The sequence below is a fragment of the Hyperoodon ampullatus genome (assembly GCF_949752795.1).
Source record: "Hyperoodon ampullatus genome assembly, chromosome: 5".
NCBI lineage: Eukaryota > Metazoa > Chordata > Mammalia > Artiodactyla > Ziphiidae > Hyperoodon > Hyperoodon ampullatus.
The window spans coordinates 120,500,421-120,525,671 of NC_136918.1; the positions used below are offsets into that span (position 1 = coordinate 120,500,421).

Here is a 25,251-nt window from a genome sequence, read left to right on the forward strand (position 1 = left end):
GGAAGATACTCGTCCTAGTCTGTTTGGTCTGCACTCACAGACTGAGTAGCTTAAACAACAAATATTTATATCTCACAGTTCTGGAGCCTGGGAAGTCCAAGATCAAGGTGCCAGCAAATTCAGTGTCTGGCAAGGACCAATTTCCCAGTTGAATGACGACCTTCCTCCCACCGTGTCCTCACATAGTGGATGGGGTGAAGTAGATCTCTGTGGCCTCTTTTACAAGGGCACTAATTCCATTCATGAGGGCTTAACCTCATGACCCAGTCATCTCCCAAAGGCTCCGCCTTCGAATACCATCACATTAGGGGTAGGGGTTTCAACAGATGACTTTGAGGGACTTCCCTGGTGGTCCAGTGGTTAAGACTGTGCGCTTCCACTGCAGGGGCATGGGTGCAGTCCCTGTTTGGGAACTAAGATCCTGCATGCCGCACAGCACAGTCAAAGGAAAACAAACAAACAAATGATTTTGGGGGCAACACAAACATCCAGCCTATGGCAATACTACTCTTCAATCACTAGGTATCTCTCTGACACAACACTTTAAAACATCTTAGCTATGCCCCCTGTTACAGGAACACCTGGGCCTCCCCCCCTTCATGTCTCTGAATGCCCCTAATAATGTCCTCCATTCCTCCATCTAGAACATGGTGTTTCAATATAACTATGGAGTCTATTATTCAGATCTGACAATGCTTTCTCCCACAAGGCTTTCCAAGATAGATAATTCCTTAGCTGGCCCCAGCCACTCTGTATTCACCTTTCAGCAAGCTGAGACAAGGTAAAAATTTTCTATAGGTCAGCATAGATCCCCAAAGACTGAGATTCTTTGACACCTCAACTGGAACTTTACAATCCCAAAAAATTGAACGCAAAATCATGTATATATATGCACTTATTTTTTTTCTAGTGAAAGGATCTATGACTTTTAATCAAATTCTCCAAGTGATTGATAACCGCCAAAACAACTTAAGAGCCATGTAACACATGCTGTAGGTGCCTGGCCTATATCCATCCTACATTTACTGTTCCCATATCTCCTATGGGTAAGAACCAATGACTGGGGCTTCCCTGGTAGTGCGGTGGTTAAGAATCTGCCTCCTAGTGCAGGGGACACGGGTTTGAGCCCTGGTCTGGGAAGATCCCACATGCCACAGAGCAACTAAGCCCATGCACCACAATTACTGAAGCCGGAGTGCCTAGAGCTGGTGCTCCGCAACAAGAGAAGCCACCGCAGTGAGAAGCCCGCACGCCTCAATGAAGAGTAGCCCCCCCTTGCCACCACTAGAGAAAGCCCGCTCAGCAGCGAACACCCAACACAGCCAAAAATACAATAAATAAAAATTTAAAAAAAAAGAATATTAAAAAAAAAAAAGAAGAAGAACCAGTGACTGACTGCCTAAGAGCTTCTCCAGTTATGGAGTGTGCTAGGTCCTGAAAGGACAGATGGGAAATGCTGAGGAGTTAATGTCTCCAGGAATAGCCTTGAGCCATTGACAGATGAGAGTTGGAAAATAAACACCCCACCTCCTCATCCATCATATGGAACAATGCCAAGAAAGACCTACTCTACATAATTTTCCAGGATCTCCCATTGGGATTAAACCATTAATCACAGAGTCAATCTGCTCATCAACATACCTTCTATTGGCTTTCTTCCATGGTTGTCTCACTTTCCCATTTCCCTACTTGTGTGTCCTGGGATCACCTTCTAAATAAAAACCTGTACTCAGATCTGTACTTCAGCGTCATCCCAAGTCAAACCACTCCCCTTTTGGTTCCCATATAGATAATCCATTCTGGCTGTCATTTGGGTCATCTGTACTCCAACCAACCAATACTAAAATCAGAATGCTTGTTAATGGGCCTAGTTCTATATCCATCTTTGGAAACCTACCTGCGTTTTGCTAATCGCTCCTTAGTGGTTACATTAGACCCTATTTTGTATTCAACCTCACCACACTCCATACCACACAAGGTAACGTATGGGAAAATGCATTACTCTTCCTAAAATTTTAGGCTCCTATGCCCTGCACCACTACTTAAAATTTCTCAGCAGCCCTTTGGGGCCTGAGGAAAAAAATACAACGAGTGAAAAGGGAGCTGACCTAGGCTATCAGGACACTAAGTGTTTATTTTCTCATTCTGTTGAAGATTACAACCTACTTTGGTTTATTTGTTTTTTGACTTGAATTTAGACTCTTCCTTCTTGCTGCCATTACTTGGCTCTCATGCTTCTTAAGGAATTAATTGGAGTCTTAGTAGCATTCTAAGAAGTCGGCCCCTGGAATCCACAGGCATGTCTTTTGGCAGATGGTTTTTTGCAGTTCTGCAGACCAAACCTAATTATCCACTTTGAGTTGTCATCTGAGTTTCTATTTGAGTTGCCAACGTTTGTCCATTTGAGTCTTCTCCTGTCCATTAAGCAATTATAGTGCATGAAAGAGCATCTGCAGAAAAAGAATGTCAGGAAACCAACAGCCATTTGTTGAGAGCCATATGGGGCATGCTGGGACAGTCACCAGAAGTCCATTTATTTTCTTAATCAAGCAAGTAGGAAACATATAATAATGGAGAAAAGAACTCAAAAAAGATATGACCTAGCACATCTACAGGACAGTTTGGAAAATTCCTCTCATGTTAACAGAGTCCAACATATGCACCGAACGCATTTCTACTTGGTCAAGCAGAGTGTACTTAATCTCTACCAAAATAGCACAAAAACAAATGCTATAAATTGGAGCTACCTAAATACTTTTTAAATAAGTACATATTAAATATGTTTAAATGTCCTTTCCTCAGTTTTAAGTTTCTACAAAGGGTCAACTTCCACCCCCATCCCTACCCAGCATCTCCTGCCAAATCGGAAGTTTGTCTGACCCTCCGACACAAGAAAAATTAATTTTCTTTCACTGATTCTCCCTATATTCCTTCCTTGCTTAGTAACAGCAGCACGAGGAAAATAGAAAACAAATAAACAAACAGAAAACTAAAATCAGCCAGTTTATTTTTATATAAGGTTTACATAAAAGTGAAATCACAATGCTCAGCACTGATAAGAAAGTTTTTTTTAATGATAAGAGGGACATCTTAAATCTTTCAAGTGCTTTTGAATCAAGGATGCTTATCTTACTTTTTTTTTTTTTTTTTTTTTCGGTATGCGGGCCTCTCACTGTTGTGGCCTCTCCCGTTGCGGAGCACAGTCTCCGAACACACAGGCTCAGCAGCCATGGCTCACAGGCCCAGCCGCTCCGTGGCATGTGGGATCCTCCCAGACTGGGGCACGAGCCCGTGTCCCCTGCATCAGCAGGTGGACTCTCAACCACTTCGCCACCAGGGAAGCCCTTAACTTACTTTTAAACCTATAAAAGTAGGGACAGTTGAGATCACCTTGACAGCATGCCCGTCTTCACAGTAGTAAAGTTCCTCCCAGAACAAGTTTCCTAGTCTTTTAGAGCTTGAGTTGTAAATTGGGCTAATTTGTTCTACTAGAAATCCGAAATTGAAAATAACCAGTATACCTATGACTGGCTGTCTTAGCCAGGGAGTCACCGGGTTGTGTCCAAAGAACAGCCTTTCCCTGCCCATTCTCACGGCCCCTGGGCCCCCTCCACATCACCTTTCTTCTCTTTTTCACTATTGATTAGCAGAATCCCTGGCTGTTAAAAGTTCTGTTCTCCAACTCCAATGAGTGTGTACGCTACCAAGAAATTCTCTGATACTATTTGGGTGTCCTACAATTCAACTCAATTCTGACACTATCTACCTGGATAGTGCACCAGATTCCACAGGCTGAGAGCTTAGTCCTTCAAGGACTGCCCCCCCACACACACACACAAAAACACACACACACCTTCACAGGCCAGTTGGAAGCTCTTATTATCACCTGTGCTTCTGACGAACTGGCTGTAGATTGGAAGTTCCAACCACCTCCACCATGGGTTCAAGTTAATTTCCTAGAGCAGACTTCAGTTGCCAGTCATAAATCCACGTTGTTACCTGTACTTCTGACCAACTGACTATGAAACAGATGCTCCCATTGCCCTTATTGCTTAGGAAAATTCCAAGAGTTTTGGGAGCTGTGAGCCAGGTACTGTGGACAAAGACCAAATCTATATGAGAAACATATTTTGGTCATCCGAATGACCAAATACATATCACAGTATCACAGCTATTGTCTTCCCAAACTCATCAACAAGGTCACCAAAGCTGCCTGGGATCTGTGGTCCCAGGCCTTCTATTCTTTTTTTTTTTTTTTAAGATTTAAAAATATATTTATTTATTTGGTTGCACTGGGTCTTAGTTGCAGCAGGCGGGCTCAGTTGTGGCACGTGGGCTCCTTAGTTGTGGCATGTCAACTCTTAGTTGAGTCATGCATATGGGATCTAGTTCCCTGAGCAGGGATCGAAGCCAGGCCCTCTGCTTTGGGAGTGTAGAGTCTTAGCCACTGCACCACCAGGAAAGTCCCTATGCTTTCTGTTCTTGCTAATCCACCACCCCTGCTATTCCTCCAACTTTAACCAGGGTCTTTCACTCCAACTTCCACAGCATCCGTACCAGCATCTACCCATGCTAGATCACTTATTCCTACCTGAATGATCTGCCAATTCTCCCTCTCCCTTCTTTAAATGCAAACAGAGTCCCTTCTCCCTAAAACTACAAACAATACTGGTTCCACACCATAATATACGTGATTTGCCCTTAAACATTTTATGCTCCATTGTTCCTGGCGAACAGAATAAGTTTTGGCAAAGAAGTCTCACACCCAGTTCTATGTCTGAGTGAGAGAAGCTGCTTTACTGGGGTCCTGTGTGGGCCTTGTAAATGCAGGTCCCCATAGAAACATTCTTATGAATGACATTTCATCTGCTCTATCAGGAACATAATAGTCTAAGTGAATGTTTGTGGGCTTTCAGAAATTAGCATGGCTGCTATGAGATTTACAACCACTATAAAAAAAAAAAAACTAATTCCTCAAAGGAGTGTAATCTAGGTTCCAAAATCTGGATTACCAGCCAGGTCGTCTTTCTTTCTGGCACCTCTACTTGGATGTCTCCCAGGCGCCAAAAACCTAACATTTACACTCCACTGAACCTGCTTGTTCTCTATTCCCTGTTTAGTTAATAGCACCTTACCCACTGATTGCTCAGACCTGGAAGCCTGAGATGGCTGTGCTTGTTTCCTGTTCCTCACAGGCTCACATCCTGCTAGTCCTTTCTCTGAAATGTCTCCCAAACCTCACTCACCACCATAACTTGAGCTCAGACCCCACCAGCTTTTACTGTGACGACGACAGTGGTTTCAATGATCTCCTTCCTTTGTTTCTTTCTCCCCTCTTCAGATCCATCCTTGGTACTGCCTCTTCCCAAAACACAGGATTATGACAAGCCCTGTTTAAAACAAAAAGCGATAACAACAACAAAAACAACACACACACCTGACTTCACAAGATTCTTTTTTTTTTTTAGGTATATAATTTTTTTAATTGAAGTATAATTGACCTACAACACTATGTTAGTTCCAGGTGCACAGTGTAGAGATTTGATATTTCCATACATTACAAAATGATCACCACGAAGAGAGGTTATTGCCCACTCTGTGTTACACTCAAGTGGTCAGTACATCTACGGCTTTTGCTGGCAGCAACTCTGCACGCTCAGATGTGAGCCCTTCAGTAAGGCCAGGGAACAGACAGCTCAAATGCATCTAGTCTCTCAGGCTTGCTCTATCGTGAGTCCCTCCTGACCAATCAAATAAATGTGAGTTGATGACTGGAGGTCACAGAGACAAAGGGAAATACAGAGGGAAGTCCTCTTCTTGGGTTCAAGTGGGGACTCCAGCTACAGAAATAACCTCCTAACTTTCTTGTCTAATCTCAGATTTCCAAAGACTAGAGATAAATTTTGTGTTAAGTTGTGGTAGCTCCTCTTAATCACAGTTTTTATGTGTTCTCCCCCTTTCACCATTTTCCTGATATGTCTCTTGTCATCTTACTGGAATTTTAATGGTTTTAGTTTGAATTAAGTTGTTATAACAGTCTATATATTTTCCTATTCGGATATGTTAGAATAAGGACTTAGAATGCCAACCATTTTCTTCCTGTTCAAACTCTGAGAGAACACTTTCCCTAAAATCTAAATTAGTTCAGTTGACAAGTATGTTTTGAGCCCATATTTACCACCAAGCACTAAACTTGATGCTGGGGCAACAACAGTAAGGAAAACCAGGTATGTTCCCTGCCCTCCTGGAGCCTATAGAAGAGAGAGTGGAATAGGCACTAACCAATCACATAACATATTCAAGTATAAAACTGCAAGTGCTCTGAAGGGAAGGTGCCTGGTACTTTGAGAAACTCTAAAGCTGAAATTTGATTTAATCCAGAGGTTTCCTAGGGAGGGACACTTGATCTGAAACAGGAAGGGTGACTAGGAGATACCCACTTGAGAAGGTCAAGTATTCCAGGCAGAGAGAACAGTTTCTGCAAAGTGGCTGTAGCCACAGGGGCATAGGGAGTATGAGATGAGCTTGGAAAGGTAGGTAAGAGCTAATCCCATTCATAGTTAAGACGTATCATCTCTGTCATAAACACAGTGGAAGCCCTTGAAGAGCTAACTTTATACGGAGGGAATGTGTGCTACTCTGTGTCATTATGGTCTAATCAAAGAGAGGGGAACGTATTCTGAATTACATCTCTGACTCCTGGAATGCTTTGTTATCACTTTAATGGCTCCATGACTCAAGTTTCTTTGCCTATAACCAGTTTACTTCACAGTGTGTTGTCTCAAGTGTTGTAGAGATATTTTAAGGAACAATGAGTCATAACTGCTGAGTTCTTTGAACTCCTTGGATGAAAGATGTTATACAGCTTATTAATATAAAGCATTGTTATTACCTATCAGACAGAAAGTTGTCTCCAGCCAAAAAGAAACCAGCAAAATATAAAGTATATGAGGCTCCATCTACTTCTGTAATACTTAAATTTATAATCTAGGTATAAATTAAATGGGCTTAATGCTGGGTAGTCTCAGCATCTTTGATCTAAAATGCCCAGAGCACTCTGCAAATATGAAGTCATCTATTCTCAGAACACCAGCCACTATAATTCTTTCTTCCTGAGAATTATGATAGAGTTCACAAAGTTTACATTCTTTTCTAAAGGTCACCACCAAAGTTAGGGTAAAATTTGCCAAAGAGGAATAAGCTCCTGGTTTATTCTGCCAGTCCTAGTGATGGTTTGTTTGCTTGGTTTTCACTCAAACAAGCAAACAAAAATACCTCAAAGCCAAAATATAAACTATAGAACATGGAGATGGAGGAAGAGCTTAAAAAAAAACCAAACGAGCAATAAACTTTCTCCCCTAGGTAAATATCTTACCTCTTTCTTATCTTTAGTATAGGGCAATTTAATACATTATGTATGGTTTTGGCCTAAGAGGAAAAGTAGACAAAAGGAACTGCAGATGAAGAAACCATAAGGTTAGGGACTTTTGGCAAAAGAAGTGAAATAGAGACAGAGATGAGAAGGAACTTTGAAAGCTGACTCCTTTTATTTCCTTTCAAAGAAAACCTTTAATATTATTGGTATCTTCGTAACAACTTATATTAGGGGTGGAGAGAGGGAGGGAGAGAGAAGCAATGCCCAGTGCCAACTTATCCAGGGCCTGTGAAAATGTTTTTAGTTCTTTTATTTATTTATTTTAAATTTATTTATTTTACTCATTTATTTTTGGCTGTGTTGGGTCTTCGTTGCTGTGCACGAGCTCTCTCTAGTTGTGGCAAGCGGGGGCTACTCTTCATTGTGGTGTGCGGGTTTCTTATTGCAGTGGCTTCTCTTGTTGCAGAGCATGGGTCCTAGGTGCATGGGCTTCAGTAGTTGCAGCATACGGGCTCAGTAGTTGTGGCACAGGGGCTTAGTTGCTCCGCAGCATGTGGGATCTTCCCGGACCAGGGATCAAACCCGTGTCCCCTTCATTGGCAGGTGGATTCTTAAGCACTGCGCCACCAGGGAAGTCCTCCTTTAGCTCTTCTAAATTAGAAGAAATAATGATATGATCTAGCCTGAATTAAGTTTGTCTTTATATCAACACAGCCATAAAAGACAATTTTAAATATTTTTTTTATTGGTAGAAGAGGTTCACAAAAGCAAAAACACCCAGGGCCTGTGAAAGTTAGAACGTGGCCTTAGAAATGCCCTAACTTAGATATTGTGAAGAAAAGTTGCTGAGGAAATCCTTAACAAGGATTTATTTTTCTACCCAGACAACAGAGCATCTCACAAAAGCAACTAAATATAATGTTTTTCAAATGATTCAACAAACTGAATGGAGCCATCTAAGTGAAAAAATCTGGAGGGTGATCAACAAAGGAAGATGTGGTTTGATTTCTCTATACAGCTAATCTACAGAGCATGGGATTGTTATTTTATCTAAAAGGGCTATTGAAGTGATCAGAGTGATGAGCCTCATTGAGAATTTATAACTACAAGCCCTTCCTCATGCTGGTTTCTGATCCAAACTTACCTTAACTGTGTTATCTGATAAACATAATGCCAAAAATCAGTTTTTAAGTTTCCCTGGATTGGTAGTGCCCCTAAGATCCTGGAAGAAGCTAATACAAATCCTCTCTCAAGGAAAGCACTTAAATCCCTCAAATGATTCACACAGATAAAGTTCCACAAATACCAAGACTATGCTAAAAAATAATCATAAAACATGAAAAAAGAAGCCTAACATGAGCAAGAATCTGCATAAACAACAAAGAAATAAAATGGGACACACAGATTTCAAATAATGTAATTATTGTACACCTAATCTATATTAAATGTGTTTAATATGCTTAAAGAAATATAAGAGATATTTGGAAGTATGAGTAGGGAACAAACAAATATGAAGAAAGATTAAATATCTATAAATGAAAAGTGTAGTGGAAATTAAAATCCATTTGGAGAACTGAATAGAAGATTCAACACAACTGAAGAGCAGAGTTATTAACTGGAAGATAAAACCTGGGATTCAGTTCAGAATATCAAACACATGAAAAATATGAGAATGAGATATGAAGGTTAGAATGAAGAGGTGTAAAATACATCTAATGGGTATCTCAGAGTATGATAAAAGAAAGTGGGAAAAGCAATATTCAACAAGATTTTGAATACTGAGATTTTTCCAGAATTGGGGGATGACAGTAATTCTCTCAGGTTCAGGAAATCGTTGGCTGGATAAATAAACAGCAACTCCAAACTAGACACAATTGTAATGAAATTGAATAACAAATCAAAGAGCTCTTAAAAACAGCCACATTAACTACAAGGATCATTAGATTGACTTCATTAGAGCAGCAAAGGAAGACAGAATACAGTGGAATAGTATTTTGAAAGCATTGACAGAACAGACTAATAAGCCCCAAATTCTATATCAAGAACTCTACCTTTTAAGAATGAAGGCAAAATAAAGACATATTTTTAGACAAACAGAAACAAAGTTTACCTTAAAGAGATCCTCAGTGAAGGAATTTGTAAAGGACATACTTCTGGAGGAAGGAAAAGAAGCGTTTTGAGATACAAGAAGAAATGGTGAAGAATGTGTAGACTGTTGATGAAAGAAAAACACACAGGGCTTCCCTGGTGGTGCAGTGGTTGAGAATCTGCCTGCCAATGCAGGGGACACGGGTTCGAGCCCTGGTCTGGGAAGATCCCACATGCCACAGAGCCACAACTAGGCTTGTGAGCCACAACTAGGCCCGTGAGCCACAACTACTGAGCCTGCACATCTGGAGCCTGTGCTCAGCAACAAGAGAGGCCGCGATAGTGAGAGGCCCGTGCACCGCGATGAAGAGTGGCCCCAGCTTGCCGCAACTAGAGAAAGCTCTCGCACAGAAATGAAGACCCAACACAGCCAAAAATAAATAAATAAATAAATAAATTTTTTAAAAAAAGAAAAACACACAATCTAAAAGTTGTGAATGAAGGGCTTCCCTGGTGGCGCAGTGGTTGAGAGTCCGCCTGCCGATGCAGGGGACACGGGTTCGTGCCCCGGTCGGGGAAGATCCCACATGCCGCGGAGCTGCTGGGCCCATGAGCCATGGCCGCTGAACCTGCACGTCCGGAACCTGTGCTCCGCAACGGGAGAGGCCACAACAGTGAGAGGCCCGCGTACCACAAAAAAAAAAAAAAAAAAATTGTGAATGAAGTTTTATTTGGGGACCTTATGAGGATATAGCCTGGGGAACAGTCTCTCAGATAGTTATGGGGAACTGCTTTAAAGAGGTAAGGGAGGAGCCAGGATATACATAGGAGTTTTTTGCTGAAAAAAACCCCCACCGCACACACATGTCGTCAAACATCAAAATATTACTGCTAATCACAAAAAAACAGATATCTCAAGTCAGTGATTTTAGTGCTTTTCTCTACGTGGGAAGATGCAAGAGTCTGGGCTCCCTGAAATCATTCCTTAGACAAGCATCTTAACTATCTAGGGCTGGTATCCAAAGCACAGAATGCTTCCTGTTTTTCTCCATCCTGAATTCTCCTCAGGGTGCACTACTGGGTGGGGGAGGGCAGTTGCAGTGGTTGATGGCTTGATCCTTGTAGAACTGGAATGGCAGGCAACATTCTTTGTTTATTGGAGTGGCGGGCAACATTCCCTTTCCACAAGACAAATCGAATTAGACACTGGCTATAAAAAAAAAAAAGACAATGTATAATTATAAGGTAGACAGAACAAAAACAATGGATTACAATAAATTAGGAGAGGGATTTGATAGGGGTTAAACCAGTCTAAGATCCTTGTGTTATTCAGGGGAAGAGTAAAGATGTCAATTCTCTTCAGACTTAAAAAATTTCAATATTCATGGGAACATTTCACCCCAATCAAGGGCAGATTTTTGAATAAAGATGGAGAGTTAAACACATGCATTTGCCTCTACTCTCCCAAAGAAAACCTCACTAAAATCACAGTAAATAGACTTTAAAAGGCCTCCAGGTATAAGGACAAAGAAGACAGAAGATGAAGTACCAAATTTTTGGAAACTGAAAAGCAGATGGATGAAAGTTTACTGACTGAATGCACTCAAGAAAGTTGAATTCTGGGGCTTCCCTAGTGGCACAGTGGTTGAGAGTCCGCCTGCCGATGCAGGGGACGCGGGTTTGTGCCCCGGTCCGGGAAGATCCCACATGCCGCGGAGCGGCTGGGCCCGTGAGCCATGGCCGCTGAGCCTGCGCGTCCGGAGCCTGTGCTCCGCAACGGGAGAGGCCACAGCAGTGAGAGGCCCGCGTACCACAAAAAAAAAAAAAAAAAAAAAAAAAAGAAAGTTGAATTCTAGGCCAGCAATGGTCCAAATGAAGCTTCAAATAGTTTCAAAACTGAGCAGGACCCCATGGGGCCCTCCAGGGTACAAATCCTTTCTGTGTCCCCATTTCTTGTTTGTAGGAAATAGGTTTCAATCAGCCTCTTTGACTTTCCCTGAAGTCCAAAGGGCAGGTTCAAACAGTTGCTAATCAGAAAAGTGAGGGAATGCAGAAACAAAGGAAGAGCAATCAAGAAACAATAGCACAGGGCTTCCCTGGTGGCGCAGTGGTTGAGAGTCCGCCTGCCGATGCAGGGGACGCGGGTTCGTGCCCCGGTCCGGGAAGATCCCACATGCCGCGGAGCGGCTGGGCCCGTGAGCCATGGCTGCTGGGCCTGCGCGTCCAGAGCCTGTGCTCCACAACGGGAGAGGCCACAGCAGTGAGAAGCCCACGTAATGCCAAAAAAAAAAAAAAAAAAAAAAAAAAAAAAAAAAAAAAAAGAAACAATAGCACAGCAATAAAGCAGGGTCCTGCTCAAGGAATATACATAACAATATCTTTGAGTTCTTCTGCAGGAACTAAAGCCCCCGACCCAGGCGGAGGAAGGTAACTCCAGGCTGAGCACAAGAGTCCTGGAGCACCAAACTGTCACCTCACCACCAACCAATCAGAAGAAAGTCTGAATACAGTGGAAGATGACAAAGACTCTAAAATCCTCCCCAAATGATTAACTTCAATTAACACCCCCTTTTTCCCTTTAAAACTTTTCATGGTCGAGCAGAGTCTTTGGAGTTGGTTCTTGAATAACTCCACCTGGAGTTCCACCTTCTCCCCAGGTTGCTGGCCTCCTGAATAAAGCAACCTTTCCTTTCCAACAAACACTTGTCTTGGAGTGCTTGGTCCCTAAGAAAGGGCAATTTATTTAATGGTTGCGTGCTATTTGTTACCTTGGTTTGAGGATACCAAACAATCCATAATCTGTACATTCCAGAATTAATGAGATTATCTCATTACAGATTCCAGGAGACATAATTTCCAAGCTGACAACAACAACAAAGACTATTTAAGGTGTCATTAAGAAGTTTCAGACTACTGCATAATTTCAGCTACTGTTTATATGAAAGAATGTACTCATAAGCCAAAGTCTAAAGATGACTTCAATTCAAATAACTTTTTTCCCCAGTTTTAATGTAATTTCTAAAAGAAAAACGGTTCACTCAATAAGATAAACTGCTCCTTTCAAAGTTACTTAAATCTTAGAGATGATACATTAGAAAAACCTGTGTTCAGTAACCTAAAGAAGTAGAAAACATTAATTTCGTGAAATTTACCTTTACTTGCTAAAAAGCTATATTAAGATGCAATGATTTGTGAGTTATTGTACAGATATTTACATACACTTTATTAATATATGAATTAAATATATTCAGCTCAACAAATGCTAGAGAACCTACTATGGGCTGTGCTCCCCAGAGTAAAAAAGATGAATAATGTGCCTTTTGGCCTTCTAGGAATATTCAGAGTAAGAGAAGTGATTGATAGGTATGAAAATGCCTACCACAGAAGGAGGCAAAATGTAAGGAGTGTAAAACAAAGTACCAGAAGGAAAAGGATTAAGATGAAAATCCTTTTGGGTAATTGCTAAAGATTTCCTCTAGATGACCCCTGAGATGACCCCTGAGGGTGGGTTTGCTTTCTACTGAAGGAGACACTCAAGGTAGCAACCTGATAACAAAATGTGTGCCGCTTGGAAGTGATTAATACTAGAAGAGTCCTCATAAACAGTCTGAAATAGATATGAACTTTAATACTTAATCTCTTCTAATCTCATAACATATAACGTGGTACGTAAAATTTCAAGTTCCAAATATTTTATACCTTCAATCATATCCAGTATAATTCCTGTTTCCTCAACTAATAGGAAGTCCCTAGCAGTTACTCTGGACTCTCCTTAGATCAGCCAGGATCCCACTGGAGACAAGTTAAATCAGGATCGCTGGAGTAGGGGTTCAGGTATTCGTATTTTACAAAAGTTCTCCAGATAATTTTAATGTGCAGGCCAGGGTTGCAAATCACCTGCCTAAATTGCAGTTGGGCAATTTTGGTCTTCCCGATAACTGGTTTAATTTCTTCGCTAGTTCAATAAATAACAAGAGTTTTCCAATATTATTTTCTATTAGCTTCCACTTTACTGACCATTTACTATGTGCCAGGCACGGTGCCAAGCATACTTTTGCGCATTGTCTCTAATTTTCATAGTTACCCTTGGTGTAGGTGCTGTTTCTAAGTTACTTGACCAGTTACTACCCCATTCCGGAGCCCAAGAATTTACCCACTGCACAATACTGCTTCTCTCCTCACTAACTGACTCCTCATAAGGAGCTGCCGTGAACACCAAAGTCTCTCAGCAGATATAAATAAACGTTATCTGGAAAGACCAACGAAGAACAAGTAACGGAGGGCACCAGGAGGCAGAGGCGACATTGCAGGGCTGACCGGGAGATTCTGCGAGACTCAAGATCTCTAATCCCCTGGTCTCCCAGCTACCGCCCGCGCCCCCTCCGCCCCAAGCCTTTAACCGTCCCTACTTAGCCCCGCTTTTCAACCTCACTGTTCCTTGTTGGCCAATTTCAGAGCTGGAATAACGTTTAAACACAAGGGAGGAAGCCCAATCCGGGTATTTCCCAAATTAGCTTAGTCATTACTGGAGATGGGGAAAAGCCTTCTCTAGCATTCTTCTTCATCAGCCTGAAAGGACTCTACGAGATGGGAGCAAATGCCAGGGCTGCCCACTTGGCTTCCTCTAGGGCCTTAGGTGGAAGAGCCCGCCCCAGCAGCAAACATCCAGAGACAGGAGGCGTGGCTGGAGGCTCCCACCCCTACTACCCTGAGGGGAGGGTGGGGTAAGTGCAGGCGGGGCTGACTGCTTTAGTTGCCTTTCAGGGTCCGGGGGCAGGTGGGCGAGTTTTGTCCCGTGTCTTGCCTTTAAGCCAGGGTGCGATAGCAGTTTCAGTCGTCTGGGGAGAGGGGCTGGCCCGACCCACGTGCACAAACCCAATTTAACTGAAGGCATTGAGGGGGGGATCCGAGTTCAGGCTTGGGGCGAGTGGCTGCCGGCGCACGTCAACGCCCCAGCTCCGCTGGCAGGAGTTCCTTACTCGCGTGGGTCCCAGGGCAGCCCGCCGGGGGGGGGCTCCCGGTTGCCATAGCAACCCCACGCGCCTGGCAGGGACGGCGCGCGCCGCGGGGCTTCGCTACTACCGGAAGTGACGTGTTTCACCTGCCGAGCGAGGGCGGGGTGGGACCGGGCTGCGAGGTGCCGCCGCAGCCAGCGGGTCGGGAACGCGCGGGGAGCCCGGTGACTGAGACCCCGGGTGAGGAGAGCCGCCTACCTGCAGTCGTCGCCCACAGTTGGGCCGCCACCATGGCGCTTCTGCTGCGCTTCTTGCTCCTGTGCGGTGTCGCGGGTGAGTGGGGGACAGATCGGTCCCTCGGGTCTTTATTGCCTGGCCAACCCTGGGGCGCTCGCTGCCTGCGGCCACCCGGGAACAATGGGGCTTGGGGGAGGGGGCGGGCGCGATTTGGGGGCGCTGCGGCAGTGGTGGCGGTGCGCGCGGAATTGCACCGGGGTGATTTTGCCGGACCGGGCGCGCGAGCCCCGAAGGTGGGTGGGGCCGCTGGGAGGGGAGCCCTGCGGGGCCGTGGGGTACCGGGGGGGGCGTTGGAGTGGGGGACGGAGCCCCGGGATGTGGGGCGGCGGTGGAGAGGGCTCCCCGGGCGCGGGTGGGTGGGCGCGGCGTGCCGGCTGCGCCTGGCGTCTCTCCCAGGCTATTCTTTGCCGCGGGTGCGGGCTTTGCTTTATTTGCTCTTGCCCTTTCCCTTGTTAGCCGCGGTGTCGTTTCCATCGGGGTTACCCGGTTTCAGAAGCCTTGGGCGGCGAGTTTTCAGGTGTCGAGCAGTCCAAGCCAGGAGACCGAATTACAAACGCCATGATTAAATGGACACTGAGCTTTTCAGTGCCTCGGATCGTCCAAGCTACCTCTAGGAAAGAGGCGCTGAACGAACTGTAGGCTGAGCCTTCTTGGTCTCATGGAAGAGGCGAGCCCAGGCACGAGCTGTTAACTAGACGGTAACTCGACGAAGTGGACTGTGGAAAATCAGAAGTAGATTCCTGCAAAAATGCAGTATTGATTTCTGCAGTCGCGGGGCAAAGTGCAAAGGAGAAATTAGTAACCTTGGTTTTGAGTTTATAATGTTTTGATTCATTTTGATAAGATGACTTGTACAGGGAATTTCGAAAGGATTCGCCAAGTAATGCATGTTCGACTGCGCCTTTCTCGGGAGGGGGAAAAGGGCATTTAAAGCTGCGTGGATATAAGGCATAATCGTTCGATATCTTTAAAAAACTGATTGGTTGCCATGTCCGTGCTTTAACCAACTGATATTGTTTTGTCAAAGTAAGCATTTTAGAACCAAAGGATTCATTAAACCAACCACAACAACAAAAAAATCCATCGGTGGGACCCTAGGAGGCACACTTTGTGTAGCCTCCGGAAGGATAATTTTTTTAAGCGCTCTAAAGCTGGATCGAGTGGCCCTTTCTGTTGGGATGGCTCTCTGCTTCCTGTTGAAATGTTAATTCCATTGTTGGATGCCCCAGCTGTGAGCATTACTCATGGGATCAACATTCTATTAACAAGTCTAATCTTCGATATGAGTCTATAGCATTACACTCCACCTTTTTAATACATATCATTTAGACATGGCTGAAATTTCCAAAGTAAAGCTTCCGGAAAAGCTAAGAGTCCGTAACCATTTTACATGATACACCTTGTTTTGGTCAAGGACTAAACTGAAGTAGAAGTTGAGAACATTGTGATCTCTGTGGAAAAAAATGTTTTAGCCCATATCTAGAGCAGAGAAGTGGAAGAACATAAACCATATAGAGGATCCCCACCCCCACCCCGCCCAGGGATATCAGGATAATTGTCTGGATTTCATTTTTTTCTGGATGCCTCACTTTGGTAGGCACAATCTCATCCTAGGATATTTTGATACATATAGAGTCATTCTGCTCATAAACTGTACACTATGGTACAATGAACATCTCTTTAAAGGACTGTTGGCTTCAACTAAACTATTTTACTTCAATTTTCCAGCTTAGGAAACAACTCAAAAACTGTAATTGATATATAGCTTTGGCTATTTCTTCAGATACTTCTTGACATCTTAGAAATTTATTGCCATGAACTCAGTGTGAGTGGTAACCTGATTGGATTCTACAATTGGCAAAACAAGGTGGAGGCTTACATATTAAAAATTGCAGTGCTATTAGTATATCTTCCTCTAGAGCTGTCTATGTGGGTTGTAGAGTTTTGTGTTGTACTCTGGTTGCTGATGGAACACTTTTTGATGCGTTTTTATCGCCTACCTAGTCGTACCACTAGTAATAGTAGGGTCAGTAGTGATAGAGCAGTAGCAGTGGTAGTAAAAATAAAGCCTTGATTACGCAGTTATTTTTTTTTAAATAAATTTATTTATTTATTGGCTGCGTTGGGTCCTCGTTACTGCGCGCGGGCTTTCTCTAGTTGTGGCGAGCAGGAGCTGCTCTTAGTTGAGGTGGCTTCTCTTGTTGCGGAGCACGGGCTCTAGGCACGCGGGCTCAGTTGTTGTGGCACACGGGCTCTAGAGTGCAGGCTCAGTAGTTGTGGCGCACGGGCTTAGTTGCTCCGCGGCATGTGGGATCTTCCTGGACCAAGGCTCGAACCTGTGTCCCCTGCATGGCAGGCAGATTCTTAACCACTGCGCCAACAGGAATGTCCCTGATTACTCAGTTATTAAATGCAAGGCACTGTTCTAGGGCTTTACATACACTCATTTAATTTACCTTTCAGCCCTGGAGGATATATATGTATTATAATGTTCCCTACTGTACAAGTGGAGAAACTGAGGCATGAAGTGGTTGTATAACTTTACTCACCAAGGTCACAAATTTCCTTCTGAATCCCTGCTCTTATCACTATGCTGCCACTTTCCTCTTTGATTACCTCTAATCGACATCTTAAATTTGTATCACTGGTTATCTGTCATTTATTAAGAACCTGCTGTTGGTTTGACCGTGTACCAAATAGTGAGGGCTTTTATTATTAGCCTTTTAATTTCTTGATCTTAGTTGAATATTTTCAGGCCCTCTGCGAACACGAGGATCCAGGGCTTAGACTGGTGTTGTAAGCTTAAATGGCCCATGACCCAGCAGCATCATTGTCACCTAGGGATGGCAGTGTTAAAGTTTGGGGTGCTGCTGCTTTTCACAGTGTCAATATGAGTGAAAGTAAAGTACTGGCCGGTGATTCTGGTCTCCAAACCACTTGTTAGCCATGCAGTGGCGGCAGGACCCTGTTCTCTGTGCTTCAGTTGCTGCTGGTGTCAAGAATGGGAATCCCACTATATCAGTTGATATAGTGGGAAATGTTTATTGTTTTGCTTTACCTGGTGTTTTTTAAAAATAAATTTATTTATTTATTTATTTATTTATTTTTGGCTGCATTGGGCCTCTGTTGCTGCACTCGGACTTCCTCTAGTTGTGGCGAGCGGGGGCTACTCTTAGTTGCGGTGCGTGGGCTTCTCATTGTGGTGGCTTCTCTTGTTGGGGAGCACAGGCTCTAGGCACGCGGGCTTCAGTAGCTGTGACTCACGGGTTTCAGTAGCTGTGGCACGCGGACTCTAGAGCGCAGGCTCAGTAGTTGTGTCATGTGGGCTTAGTTGCTCCGCGGCATGTGGGATCTTCCCGGACCAGGGCTCGAACCCTTGTCCCCTGCATTGGCAGGCGGATTGTTAACCACTGCGCCACCAGGGAAGTCCCTACCTGGTGTTTTTTCCTTTACTTGAAAAAAATGAAGATTATTAGATGTGAACTTTATCCCCTCCATATGCCTCTCTCTTAATTACATTCCTGTCATTATACCACCACCAGGGCAAAAGTTGCCCTTCTCCAAGGCAAGCCACCCAACATTGGCTCCTTACCCTATCTGTTGTGGGGTTTCCATAAAATTACCCAGTATATCTCATTGCACTAGGTCAGAGGGCAGGGGCATTACCTGTGCTGCTGTTCATTGTCACAGTCCCGGTGTTAGCTTGTGGCACCTGGCAGATCACAAGTGTTCAGCAAATGTTGCACGTCTGAATGTTTTCAGCCTCTTTGCCCATAGGCCTATGTATATGATATGGCTCTCATCAGTTATATCTCTTTCCCTTCTCATCCAATAAAGATGGTCCTGGGCTTCCCTGGTGGCGCAGTGGTTGAGAGTCCACCTGCCGATGCAGGGGACACGGGTTCATGCCCCGGTCCGGGAAGATCCCACATGCCACGGAGCACTGGGCCCATGAGCCATGGCCGCTGAGCCTGCGCGTCTGGAGCCTGTGCTCCGCAACGGGAGAGGCCGCAGCAGTGAGAGGCCCGCGTACCGCAAAAAAAAAAAAAAAAAAAAAAGATGGTCCTCCACTAGTGACCATTCCATTAGCCTTTCTTCATTCCATTGTTAGAAGTTAAGCCTCTGCTTTATCTCTGACCTCATTCTTCTGTCTCACCCACCTGCTTCAGTTGCCAAAGGTATCAATAACCACGTGCCGAATCCATTTATTTCTTTAGAGCTCCTTGGCAGCTACTTTGGTTCTTTCCTACTCTGTTAACCTGCCCTTCACTACCTTCCTCAATAGGTCCCTTAAATGGCAGCCTCCCCCATGATTTAACCCATAGCCCTCTTCTCAGCCTCCATCTTAAACCTGGGTGACTTCATCTGTCCATCACTGTACACTCAGAATCGTTGCTAGTGACTTAAAAATGTTGCCAACTCACCTCTCCTTTGAATTCTGGGCCACTATTTCCAACTGCCTAACATTCGGCATCCCACCTGAATGCACTTGAGTACCTCAGACTCTGCAGGTCCTCAACTGAAATTACCATTAATTAACTGATTAAATGATCCCGTCATTCAAATATCTATGGCCTACTGTGTACTATGGCTGTGCTAGATGCCCCTACAATAGTACAGGCATTTGCCTGTACTATTAATTACCATTAATTAACTGATTAAATAATCCCATCATTCAAATATCTATGGCCTACTGTATACTATGGCTGTGCTAGATGCCCCTACAATAGTACAGGCATTTGCCTGTACTATTAATTACCATTAATTAACTGATTACCATTAATTACCATTAATTAACTGATTAAATGATCCCGTCATTCAAATACTATGGCCTACTGTATACTATGGCTGTGCTAGATGCCCCTACAATAGTAGAGGCGTTTGCAAGGTGCAAAAGGTTTGGTGGAACGTTCCCAGCAGATGGAGATCTGAAAGGGTATAATGTGCCTTGGGTTCAGTGCGTATAAGGCATCTAACTAACACTTCTCGTTTTGATGTGCACCTGAGTCATTATGAGGACGTGTGGGGTGGAGCTTGAGAGTTTACATTTTAACAGGTTCCACATGATGTCACTGCTGAGTGCACTTTGAGTGTACAGAGACCCAGAGACTGTGCCAGGAGCTTAGGAGATGATCCCCCAGGAGTGGCACTGAGAATCTTGTGGAGGTGTTAAAGAAGTGAGGTTATACACTGAGATTTATTCTCTTGAATGGTGTAGAACTCTGCAGCAGTTTTGGAGGCAGGTAGGACCAATAGATCTAACGCATTGATCCATCTGGGATGACCTGGACACAAGCAGTCCCTGTTGAAATACAGCAGAGTGGTGCTGGGCTTCCTGTTTCAAATGAAAATTGTTCTGAGGGAGATGCAGAGGAACCTGTATCTGGTGGATTGAATGAGTGGCAAGAAAAAGTTGGAGGAAGCCAGTAGGATTTCTGGCTTGAGTGAATGATCACGTCACTAACCTATAGGGAATAAAGAAAGGAGAAGCAAGTTTTAGGGAGATGACAGTGACACGTCTTCACACGTCCTCACGCCCTCATAATGACTCAGGTGCACATCAAAAAGAGAAGTGTTCGTTAGATGCCTTATACGCACTGAACCCAAGGCACATTATACCCTTTCAGATCTCCATCTGCTGGACACGTTGTATTTGTGGTGCCTGAGGGGAATGGAAGTGAAAGATACCCAGTAGGAAGACTTAAGCAAAGGACTGGATCTCAGGAGAGAGGCAAAGATGGGTGATACAGAATTGAGAATCACTGCTGATAGGTGGCATCTGTGTCTGGTTAACCAGGAAAAGCAGGTAGGACTAGAAAAGAAGGTGAAATGTGATGCTGGGGAACATCAACATCTAATAAGTAGTCAGGAGGTGAGGAACCCAGGGACAGTAAGAATTTATGGAGAGTGCAGGAGAACTAGAGGATGAGGGTGTCCCAGAAACTGATGAAGAAATGAGGCCAGTGGGTCTTACATTAGGAGATTATTGAGAACATCTGGGAAGTGATCGAATCCAGAGGGAGGACAGTACCTGTACTGAGAGTAAAGCTAGATTTTAAGAGATTGAGGAGAGGGCATCAGGTAAGTAGAGAATAAGAGATTACTTTGCACTTGCAGTTGGTTTAGTGCACGTTGCACGTATGGCCTTCATTCCAGGGGACAGTAGCAGACTCCATGGGAGAAGGTAGAAGCCAGAAGATAAGAACTCTAACTTCTGTGTGTGTGTGTGTGTGTGTGTTTATTGAAGTTTAGTTGATTAACAATGTTTCAGGTGTACAGCAAAGTGATTCAGTGTGTGTGTGTGTGTGTATACACACACACACACACACACTTTTTCAGATTCTTTTCCATTATAGGTTATTACAGGGTACTGAATATAGTTCCCTGTGCTCTACAGTAGGTCTTCATTGTTTATCTAGAACTCTTAACTTCCAACCACCCAGACATAGAACCTTGTTCACATGATCATTCTTCTTTAAAACAGTGTATTCCTCTTTACACTCATTCCGGGACTCTGAACCCTTTGGCTTCCCAGGGGATGTCACTGTCTCATCCCACCCCTTATGTAGGGATCCCATCAACTTTAAAAAAGCTTAAATATCCCTCCTGACATGGCTTCAACCCTTATATCCCTCTTTCAGCACCGCCTGTCTCTCCTTTTCTCCACCGGATTTCTCGAAGGAGTGGATTTTCCTTCATATCCATTAATTCTTCCACCCTTTGCAATCTGATTTTCACCCCCCTCTACTCCTGTGAAACTGCACTGGCCGCTGTGGCTGCATCCAGTGGACATGTCACACCTTCAATCTCTTAGACCTCTTAGCGAGAATGTCTCTATTGACTAATCTCTTTCCTCCATGAGCTGTTCCTCATTCTCCTTTGTGGGCCCACTTTCCTCCCTCTACTTAAATGTCAGTTTCTGGCTTCAGTTACCATTTATGTCCTTACAGCCTCCAGTCTGTTTCCTGTCTCACTCTCCCAAAGCTTTGCCCATAATGTCAAACTGCTCACTTGACAGCTCTGCTTAGATTTCCCACAGGTACCACCAGTTGAACCTGTCTCCAAACTACTGTTCTCTCGCACATTAAATGGCATTTTCAGCCACCAAAATGCCCAGGCAAAAATCTGAGTACCTTACTTGACTTTTCATATTCTCTTCCCAGCTTACACCCAGTTTCGAAGTCACTTGTATCCCTCCAGCCACTCCTGGAGGGATACAGCATACCTCAGTGTATACCACCATCTCTTAAGATGGTTGAAGTAGCTTCATAATTGGTTTTTCATTGAGTGAGGAAATAAATGGGGAAAGATGTACTAGGCATGAATTTCTGTTTGTTGGCTTGAGAAAAGACCTGGAAGGGAAAGAGTATTTGAAGATCAAGAATAGGTATATCGTTGAAGAGGTGTGAGCAGGGCTGGGCTCAGCGTCCTGCACAGGCCAGCTTTGGGTGTGTCAGCCCTGCCATGCGTTCAGTATTGGAGTGAGTTTATGTTACCACTCCAGTCTCATTTTAATCCCCTGCTTTCAACCTGTTCTCCCCTCTCCCTTCGTTTCTACCTTTCCTCTATCATACTCAAATCATTATCAGGTGTAACTAAGTAAAGGCAAGAATTGAGACTGGGAGCTTTTGATTTGCTTCATTTGGTGGGCAGCAAGTAATGGATGTGAACGTTAAAATAATTTAAAAAATTTTAAAGTAATTATTAAGGTAACCTGGAAAATAATTAAAAATTATCTAACTGAAATGAGCTTATGGCTTTATCTTACTGTCATCTACGTAGCATTTTTATTTTTATTTATTTATGTATTTCGGCTGCGCCGGTCTAAGTTGCGGCATGTGGGATCTTTAGTTGCGGCGCACATGCCGGGTCTAGTTCCCAGGCTAGGCATGGAACCCAGGCCCCCTGCATTGGGAACTCAGAGCCTTAGCCACTGGACCATCAGGGAAGTGCCTCCCTTGCATTTTTTAAAGAAAACAAATCTAATGTTCTAGAATAATTGTTAGATTGGTTTTGGAATTAGATTGGTTTCTATTAAGAATATGATGCTAAGTGGAAGTAAAGAGCAGTAACCTTTTTTAGCCCTGGCTCCTTTATTTTCTACTTAATTTTTTCGGTGGGGCTGAAATTACAAATGGTAGAGTGTGAGGGGGGATGGGAGAACTTCACCTTGGCACAGTGAAGTGGTCTGTACAGGAGGCTGGTAGTTTATGGTTTGGTGATCTCTTGGGGCTCATTTATTGATATTCTTTGTAATTTGTTCACTTTGTTGAATCCATTACTGTCTCTACGTAAAAGAAAATGGGAAGGAAGTTGAAAATGTTTCTGTATTCAGTGGCAAAATGGTGACTTAAAGGAACATTTACCTCTTTTGTGCTTTCCCACTGGTCTTTTCTGTAGGCTTTCCCTCCCCTCATTGACTCACCCTTTCTGGTTTCTAATAATGAGTTAGCCAATTAAAGTTTAAGCCTTAAAGGCCTTAGCTTGACTCAGTAGTATTTGCGGTTTATTTTAATTGGCAGGGTGCTGGTAGAAGAAAAGGTTATTGCCTGCTCTGTTGACAAAGGGAAGGTAGGATAAGGGAAGGAGATAGTAACAGTCTATTTTTAGGGTAGGTGTGAGATCAGTGGCATGGTCCAGTTTGACCTTTGATAGTTGGTGAGAAAAGGATTAATGGTCACATTAACCAATGTTTATACATACTGAGACAATGCAAATTTCTTTACAGACTATTAAATCACTTTCATTCTTTCAAAGATATTTTACAGGTTGGAATGGGAATGCTGTTTCATTTACTTCTAAGAAATAAAACTTTAGATTTCAGGAAGAAGCAACATAACTAATCATGATTACTTTTTCACTTCCCTATCGTGTAACTGTATGTTCTGTGTGAGCTTTTATCTATCTATCTATCTATCTATCTAGATATTTATTTATGGCTGCCTTGGGTCTTTGTTGCTGCACGCGGGCTTTCTTTAGTTGCAGCGAGCCGGGGCTACTCTTTGTTGCGCTGCGCAGGCTTCTCATCGCGGTGGCTTCTCTTGCTGCGGAGCACGGGCTCTAGGCACACGGGCTTCAGTAGTTGTGGCATGTGGGCTCAGTATTTGTGGCACAAGGGCTTAGTTGCTCCGAGGCATGTGGGATCTTCCCAGACCAGGGCTCGAACCCACGTCCCCTGCATTGGCAGGCAGATTCTTAACCACTGCGCCACCAGGGGAGTCCCTGTGTGAGTTTTACAGGTTTCTCCAAAGGAAGTATGGTTTGGCTGCACAGATAAAAATGCTCTCAAGGAATCTCAAGGAATATGCAGATACGGTGAAATCAAACGTGTTGAGCCACATCTTTGTTGAATCGTTAGAGTGACTCTAGTTGACCCTCCTCAGTCTCTCAGATTCCCCAGTGAAGAGTGCTTTGAACTCTTGAATACCAGACTATTCCCATGGGGGTTTTCTTTAATGGACCAGACAGAAACTTCAAGTGTTTTGTGCCCTGGATAGTTCTACAGTAAGAATTGAGAAGACTCTTTAACCTACTTGGTTGTACACTGTGAAATCTGATACTTTTAGAATGAGCTGGTAACTCTGGGCTAGAAAAGTGATCTTACTGTGTTTTTAAAGACAGTTTCACATGCATCTCATTTGAATCCACTCTCCTGACAGCCTATGGGTAGGAAGGACACTTTTTTTTTTTTTTTTAATAAGGAATCAAGTTGTATAGGCCTTAAGTTCAATAAATTATGGCATTGGTCCAAGACAATGCTGACCTAGTAGAAACATATGTCATTTAAAATGTTCTGGTAGTCACATTTAAAAGTGAAAAGGAAAAGGTGAAATCAATTTGTATATATTTTGTTTAACCCAATATATACAAAATATTAATTCCATATGTGGTCAAATTGAACATCAGTAAGATTAATTTTTTTTTTCATACTAAGCCTTCAAAATCTGGTATTTTACCTACAGCACATCTTAGTTTGCACTGGCCACATTTCACGTGCTCAGTAGCTGTGTGTGGCTAGCAGATACCCTTTTGGTCAGTACAGGTCTAGAACTTGGAGCTTTAGTTCCCAGTCACCTTCCACCATATTTAGTTTCAGAACATTCCACTAACTAAAATAGCATGGGTGTGGTGTGCCATCAAAACAGCTTTGTCAAATGGAAAATGCCTTTGGAACTGCTCTCATGAGATTTTATCTAAAATAATTATTTGTATCACAGTATTCCCGTTGACAACAAGTTAAATAAAGTCCCTTGTTATTTAGTTTCTTGTAATCATCAGAGCATTTGTTGCACACAAAATTATATCAGCTGTCCTTTTTTGGTAGTTATATGCATTTATATTTTAGGTATAAGGTAGACAAAACAAATATATGGACAAAAATAATATTTTTAGCTTGCCTATGTGGGGAATAAATGCATTTATGGAGAGATTGAAAGTAAGGATAGAGTGGTCCCTGGTGATGGTTGCTAGGAAATTTGAATTTATTTTGGGATATTAGAAAGGAAATCATGCCAAGATTGAGGCAATCTTACAACA

The 25,251-nt window shown here is 43.4% G+C and overlaps 1 protein-coding gene across 4 annotated transcripts in view; it reads left to right on the forward strand.

Moving 5' to 3' along the window:
- Window positions 1–14,693: 14,693 nt before the first annotated feature.
- Window positions 14,694–25,251, forward strand: part of CXADR (CXADR cell adhesion molecule) — a gene marked incomplete at both ends in the record, with an annotated part of 74,428 nt that continues 63,870 nt past the window's right edge. For 3 of the 4 annotated variants that reach the window (XM_079705323.1, XM_079705324.1, XM_079705326.1), the window contains one exon: window positions 14,709–14,751. In XM_079705323.1, the coding sequence (XP_079561449.1) occupies window positions 14,709–14,751 (43 nt within the window). Of the gene's footprint in view, window positions 14,752–25,251 lie in introns of all 4 variants that reach the window. The other variant, XM_079705325.1, reaches the window with a different exon arrangement.